Genomic DNA, 7,398 nt, shown 5'->3' with positions numbered 1-7,398 from the left:
CCACCATAGATTAGGTATTCACAATACGCCAAATCTTGGAAAAGACCCGCCAGAATAGGATCGACACACACCATCTATTTGTCGATTTGAAAGCCACTTTCGATAGCACGAAGAGAAGTTGCCTTTATGCCGCAACTTTATGACTGAATTTGGTATCCCCGCGAAAATAATACGGCTGTGTAAAATGACGTTGAGCAATACCACCAGCTCCGTCAGAATAGGGAAGGACCTCTCCGAGCCGTTTGATACCAAACGAGGTTTCAGACAAGGGGACTCCCTTTCGTGTGATTTCCTTATTCTGATGTTGGAGAAGATAATAAGAGCCGCAGAACTGAACCGTTCAGGCACAATACTTTACAAGAGCGTACAATTGCTGGCGTATGCCGACGACATCGATATTATCGGTAAAAACAAGGACTACATCTGTTCTGCATTCTCGGGATTGGATAGAGAAGCAAAGCGAATGGGTCTGGTGGTGAACGAGGACAAAACGAAGTATCTCCTGTCATCACACAAACAGTCACAGCATACGCGTCTTGGCACCCACGTCACTGTTGACAGTTACAAGTTTGAAAAAGTAGACGACTTCGTTTATTTGGGAACCAGCATTAACACCAATAATAATGTCAGCCTTGAAATCCAACGGAGAATCACTCTTGCCAACAAGTGCTACTTTGGGCTGAGTAGGCAATTGAGAAGTAAAGTCCTCTCTCGTCGTACAAATATCACACTCTATAAGTCACTCATCATGCCTGTGCTGGTGTATGGCGCGGAGGCATGGACAATGAAAGCATCTGATGAGGCGGCTCTTGGAGTTTTCGAGAGAAAGATTCTGCGTAAGGTTTACGGACCTTTACGCGTTGGTGATGGCGAATATCGCAGATGATTTAACGATGAGCTGTATGAGCTTTACAACGATATAGACATAGTGCAGCGAATTAAAATTTAGCGGCTCCGCTGGCTTGGCCATGTCGTTCGAATGGACAGAAACGCTCCTGCTCTGAAAATAATCAACGCGGGCCGCGATGCTGGTAACAGAGGAAGAAGAAGGCCTCCTCTGCGTTGGAAAGAACAGGTGGAGAAGGACTTTGCTGCACTTGGCATTTCCAATTGGCATCAGTTAGCACAGAAGAGAAATGACTGGCGTGCTGTTTTGGACTCGGCCAAAATCGCTAAGGCGGTTACAGCGCCAATAAAGAAGACAGCCGGTTCTACGTACCGGAATGACTCGGGTTTCACCCGACCAAGGGCTGTTGTTTCGGCGATCTAACCCCGTCTAGATCGGCGATACCCATTAATCATTATCCGTCCATGGAGCAATACCTGGCAGCCGGATTGCTCCGCATCCTTCTTCTCCGGGCGGGCGTAGAGCCCAACCCCGGACCTGAAATTTACTTCTGCTGTGTTTGCCAGAATCGACTCCACCCGAACTCCACTTCGGTTAGGTGCAACTCCTGCAACGGGTGGAGTCACCTAAGAACCTGCTCTGGCCTTAGGTCTCACCGGGAGTGGACCACAAACTTTGTGGCTCCCTGTTGCTCAAGCCAAATGGCACAATCAGCCTCCACGGCTACCCACTCGCGTAATGCACGGGTGCGACCTAGCACCCGAAGAGCCTGCACGGCCCCTAGAAGCTCCCCTGAGCAACAGCAAACCTCCCAACACACCCCTCCCACACAACCTACCGACCGGTCCCACTCGCGAGCGCGAGCCAACCAGCAGCTACTGGTTGCCCACACCATCTGCTCCGTGTGCCAGAACAGAATATACCGGAATGTGACATCAGTCAAATGCAACACATGCCTTGGCTGGTGCCACTTCCGGCTATGTTCTGGTCTACGCACCACTCGCGAATGGACTACAAACTACAGCGCCCCTTGCTGTAGTGCACCGCCGGCGCAGACAACAACGCCCATATCGCAGCCACCTACCATCAGGCTGCAACAACAACTGCGTCAGGCGCAACAGGCCCAAGGTAGGCCCCACACTTCTCTCACCCCCCGTATCGCGACCAGCCTCCCAAGGCACATGAACGTACTCCAACTCAACTGCAACGGACTCCAGAGCAAGATTGAGGAGATAGCAGTCTTCATGGGTCGGCACGGCATATTGATAGCTGCGGTCCAAGAAACGAAGTTGCACAGCAACTCAACTTTGTTGGGTTGCGCCGCCTACAATGTGCTCCGTAAAGATCGCGAGAGAGATAATGGTGGAGGACTAGCGTTCATTCTACACCACACAGTGCAGTATCGGCTAATCGAAGAAGACATCGACCCAAGGGACACTACCCTAGAATGTCAGGGCATAGCTGTCCGGTCAGGCGATGTCGAGCTCGAAATATTTAACGTGTACATACCCCCTGTCACCTGCTGCCCGGCTGGATATCTCCCTGACATAGGTGCGCTACTCAGAGGCGAAAACCGATTGGTAGTAGGGGACTTCAATGCGCACCACGATCTTTGGCACTCAAGCCTGGCCAATGATCGGAGGGGACACAGTTTGGCTGAGCAGATAGACGATTCGACATTCTGCACCATGAACGACGACGCCCCCACCAGGATTGTGGGCAGCTGCAGCAGCTCGCCAGACCTAACAATTGCTAGCGCTGGTCTGATAAATAGTATATCATGGCGACCTATGCTAACGTTAGCATCAGACCATCTGCCCATAATCATCTCAATCAATAAGCCCACCGACTTTGCTCCCGCGGATCACCGAACCTACACCAACTTCAACAAAGCTGATTGGAACGGCTTCGCGGAAGTTACCGAGAGCAGCTTCGCCGCCCTCCCCACACCCACAGACGTACATGCTGGTGAACGCCAGTTCCGCAAGGTAGTCACAGCCGCAGCAGATCGCTTCATACCGTCCGGACGCATCGCGGAAGTCCGCCCAAATTTCCCGGCTGAAGCAGCTGTACTAGCAAATGAGCGTGACCACCTACGCCAGGTCGACCCCGGGGACCCTCGCTTGAGGGAACTTAATTTGGAGATTCGGCAACTGGTGAATCAACACAAGCGGACAAAGTGGGAAGAGCACTTGAAGGCCTGTAACTTCACCTCTGGTGTGAGTAAGCTCTGGTCAACCGTGAGGTCCTTGTCCAACCCGACGAAGCGTGATGACAGAGTGGAAATTTCATTCGAAGGTCACGCCTCATCGGACCCGAAGAAATGCGCGAACTATTTCAGTCGGCAATTCACACTGCATCCTTCGGTAGACAAGGCCAAACGTCGAGTGACCAGGAGGCTGCACAAACTGCCCAAAAACGATGCACCACTTGTTTTCACCGGCGGTGAAGTGAAGGGGGCCATCGGGAAGGCGAAAGCCTCCAAAGCCATTGGACCCGACGGAATCTGTATGCTGATGTTGAAACATTTGGGGCCTGTGGGGGTAGCATACCTCACGGAGGTCCTCAATCTGTCTATGACCACTCTCATCATTCCTGATGTGTGGAAATCAGGGAGAGTGGTCCCACTGCTGAAACCGGGGAAGCCCGCCAACAGAGGAGTCTCTTATCGCCCGATAACGCTCCTTTCCCCGGTCGCGAACACACTTGAGGCCCTGCTGCTCCCATACTTCACCTGCCACCTAACCCCAGCGAAACATCAGCATGGCTTCCGTAAAGTGCACAGCACAACAACAGCACTTAACGCCATAAACACCCAGATAACTCGTGGCCTAAATCGAAACCGCCCCTGTGAGAGAACTGTCCTAGTAGCGCTGGACTTGTCAAAGGCGTTTGACACCGTCTGCCATTCCACGCTGCTAGAAGACATTGAGGCCTCCTCTCTCCCACAGGGACTGAAGCGATGGTCAGCGAATTATATGAGTGGTCGGCAATCATCAGTAATCTTCAGAGATCAAACCTCGAAACCAAGAAGAATAAAACAAGGGGTTCCACAAGGTGGTGTTCTCTCCCCCTTACTTTTTAACTTCTATATCTCGAAACTCCCCCAGCCACCTGAAGGAGTTTCCCTGATCTCGTACGCTGATGACTGTTCGATTTTGGCGTCTGGGAATGGAATTGATGACCTCTGCTCAAAAGTAAACGGCTATCTCTCCAGCCTTTCTCGCTTCTTCACTGCAAGGAGCCTAACCCTCTCCCCAACGAAATCAACGGCGACCCTCTTCACCACCTGGACGAAGGAGGTCAGGCTTGAATTAGGAATTCACGTCGACGGCACACCCATACCGACGGTGAACAACCCGAAAATTTTAGGTGTTACCTTTGATAGCCTGCTCTCTTTCTCCGCGCACACAACCGCAGTTGTCAACAAAGTACAGAGCCGCAACAAGGTCCTCAAGTCGCTCGCCGGCAGCACTTGGGGCAAAGACAAAGAAACGTTGCTGGCAACATACAAGGCAATTGGCCGGCCGGTTCTAAATTATGCTGCGCCAGTTTGGACGCCGGGGACTAGTTGGACGCAGTGGACGAAGCTACAGACTTGTCAGAACGCCGCACTCCGGACAGCGACTGGGTGCCTTCTGATGACGCCTGAGCATCACCTACACAGTGAGGCCCAAGTGCTCCCCGCAAGGGAACACAACAAGATGCTCTGTAAGCAGTTTCTTGTGGGGTGTCACAGAAGTGAACACCCCAACAGACCACTGCTGGAGGAGGAGCCTCCGCCCAGGCACGTCAGGGGGCACCTATTCATGTACAAGGACTCAGTCCAGACCTACACAGACCAACCACTGGACCCAATGACGTACACACGAGCGATTAACGACATTCATAGGGAGTCTGTCTCCACCTACCTCGACTCCCGGCCTAGGAATGTCGTTATCGGAGCCCAATCACCACCTGTGGAAGAGACGGAGCTTCAGTTACCTAGAGAGACCCGCGTTACCCTGGCTCAGTTACGGTCTGGATATTGTAGCCGCCTAAACAGCTACCTGTCCAGACTCGACCCAAACATCCCAAATGAGTGCCCGGCATGTGCAGACTCCCCCCACGACACCAACCCCCTCTTCACATGCCAGCTCAATCCGACTCAACTAACACCCCTCTCCCTTTGGTCCGACCCCATCGAAACAGCTCGTTTCCTGGGCCTACCGTTAGTTGAGCTTGACGATAATGATTAAAAGTTGACCCGAAACAGGCGGGGCTTAGTAGTGCCGCTACAACAACAACAACAAGAAGAAGAAGAAGAAGAAGAAGACCTTATCAAATATTGTTTTATATTAAAAAAGGCGAAATTTAATATTTAAATTTTTAGCTCAAGAAAAATTACTATAAATATTTTTCATTATTTCTCTCGATTGAAAAAACACTTTGCTATTGCTGAACATTTTCTTGAAGAAATATTTACATACATATATGTATACTAGCTGGTCTCGTATGCGCCAGGCTTCGCCACGCGCTGAATGTGTACATATTAAATAAGGTGTGATTGACAACTAAATAGGTTGCAACCCTACTAAAAAAAGTAATATACAATTGCGAATCTGGAGGCCAAGCCCTTTCATTTGACCCCTCATTTCTTGTAATCTAACGAACAGCCCACATTTTTTAATTTTTCGCACGGGTTGCATTACCCACGGGTTGCCCCTTCGAAAAATATTTGTCGAAATTTGACACCTCATTTTTTAAATTGAATGAACTGTGCAAATCTAAATTAATTAACAAAAAATGCCCTCGCATATTATGCATACATAATTTTTAAATAGGTGGCAACCCCACTTAAACAAAAAATAAAAACTTATTTCACATTCAGAGACTATACCTTTTCACTTGGTACCTCAGTTTTTAGTCCAACAAACGATGAGGATCTTATAATTTTTAAAAAGTGGCAACTATACTCCAAAAGTAACACATTATTGAACATCTTAACGGCGAGCCCTTTTATTTGACATCTAATTTCTTATAATCCAACGAACAGTGCGGATCTTATAATAGTTTAGACAGGTGACACCCCTATAGGAATTTAAAGTTCTAAACATAATATTCCTGTCGATACAGATTATACTTAAAAAATCTCGTCGGAATCCGTTCAGTAGTTTTTGAGACTAACGTGTTCAAAGAATCTCGACTTTCTTTTAAACTATGTAGAGAAGATAGTAATTTTTAAATAGGTGGCAACCCTACAAAAAAATTAAAGTTTTTGTACATGCGAAGGTCATGCCCTTTCATTTGATATCCCATTTTGAAATCCAACGAACGATGAAAATCTTTTTACTTGTTATCAGGTGGCAACCCTACTCTGAAAAATAATCCATTATTGCACATCTAGAAGCCAAGTCTTTACGTTTGACTGCGATGGTGCAGAACTGATGCCTACGCTCATTATGATTGTATATAGTAATTTTATCAACAGGTGGCAACCCTATTGATAAAAATAAAACATTTGTGCTTTTCTAGAGGCCCATCCCTTTCATTTGAAACCTCAACTTTTGTAATCCAGCGAACCGTGCGGGTCTTATAGTTTTTTAGAAAGGTGGCAATCCTATTCAAATTCTAAATGAAAAAGGTAACTCTCTTTTTGATACAAAGTATATTGGAGAAAATCTCGTCAAAATCCGTTCAGTAGTTTTCGAGATTACCGCGTACAAAGAATCTCGACTTTCCTTTATACTATGTATAGATTTCTAGAGAGCTGTAAACTGATTAAAATATTATAATAGAAAATTTCTTTTTCATTTCTTTAGCGGGTTTTATATGTTTTTTTTTTTGTTTTTCTTGGGAGCAAGAAAATATGCTTTAGGCTCAAAAGTGACATAATCCCAATTGTGGATATGACACTAGGAAAAAAAATTTATCAGATATTTCGTGTAATTTGATACAAATCGTAATAAAACTAATATAACCAAGGTATTTTCTTCATTTCCATCAATTTCTTCATAATTGATCATTCTTCAAAATGAGATTAAAATGAAGCTTCACCGATGCCTACAAGTTTAGATATATGTAAGCTCGGATCCTAACGAAAGAAAATGTGGCTATTCAAGTGAATCAGGGCGTACATTGGGTGTCTCAGAACTACATAAGAGACTTTTGTGTCTCCCTCAACTGGTTTCATTTAGCATAAATAACATATTTACATGCAGGATGACGGAAATCCTAAGCCAAGATTACCGACAAATTCAAAATTTGAGGGATAGTAGAGCTCATCGTGGCAAAAACCCGTTTTTTCAGTTTAGATTTTGAAGGATAAAGAATTCAAGAACAGTTTTCGTGTATAAATGGATATTTATTTATATGGAATATTTATACCATGGTCACTGGGTGGTTTCTTAGTTTCCACACTAGAGCTTCAGTGTAGGTTTTGTAGAACTTGGTGTTCTCGAAGGCATAGTTCTTCTATAATGTCTAAGTTTTCGTAGTTGACAAATCGAGCGTGGGCATGTCTGGGTTAACCTCTTGAACATCTTTGAGAACTCCCGTGGGCCCGACAGTGG

At 46.7% G+C, this 7,398-nt stretch overlaps 1 protein-coding gene across 1 annotated transcript; it reads left to right on the top strand.

The window, feature by feature from the left end:
- The first annotated feature begins 1,585 nt into the window (after positions 1 to 1,585).
- Positions 1,586 to 7,101, top strand: LOC118749652. The gene is made up of 3 exons (XM_036484453.1): positions 1,586 to 1,776; positions 2,712 to 3,234; positions 7,048 to 7,101. Exons 1-3 carry the CDS (start codon positions 1,586 to 1,588, stop codon positions 7,099 to 7,101), a joined length of 768 nt encoding a protein of 255 aa, XP_036340346.1.
- The last annotated feature ends 297 nt before the right edge of the window (positions 7,102 to 7,398 follow it).

Source organism: Rhagoletis pomonella, unplaced genomic scaffold, assembly GCF_013731165.1.
Source record: "Rhagoletis pomonella isolate Grant_MI unplaced genomic scaffold, Rhpom_1.0 Rhpom_scaffold_00027, whole genome shotgun sequence".
Classification (NCBI taxonomy): domain Eukaryota; kingdom Metazoa; phylum Arthropoda; class Insecta; order Diptera; family Tephritidae; genus Rhagoletis; species Rhagoletis pomonella.
This window is presented reverse-complemented; position numbering and strand designations above follow the sequence as displayed.

What these genes read in the sequence shown, in the direction of transcription:
- LOC118749652 (XM_036484453.1), top strand. Translation starts at nt 1,586, where the DNA reads ATGCACGGGTGCGACCTAGCACCCGAAGAGCCTGCACGGCCCCTAGAA. An exon ending in AGAACAGAATATACCGGAAT is followed by an intron (nt 1,777 to 2,711) that starts GTGACATCAGTC and finishes TGCTCCCGCGGA; the next exon opens with TCACCGAACCTACACCAACT. An exon ending in TAGACAAGGCCAAACGTCGA is followed by an intron (nt 3,235 to 7,047) that starts GTGACCAGGAGG and finishes ATTTACATGCAG; the next exon opens with GATGACGGAAATCCTAAGCC.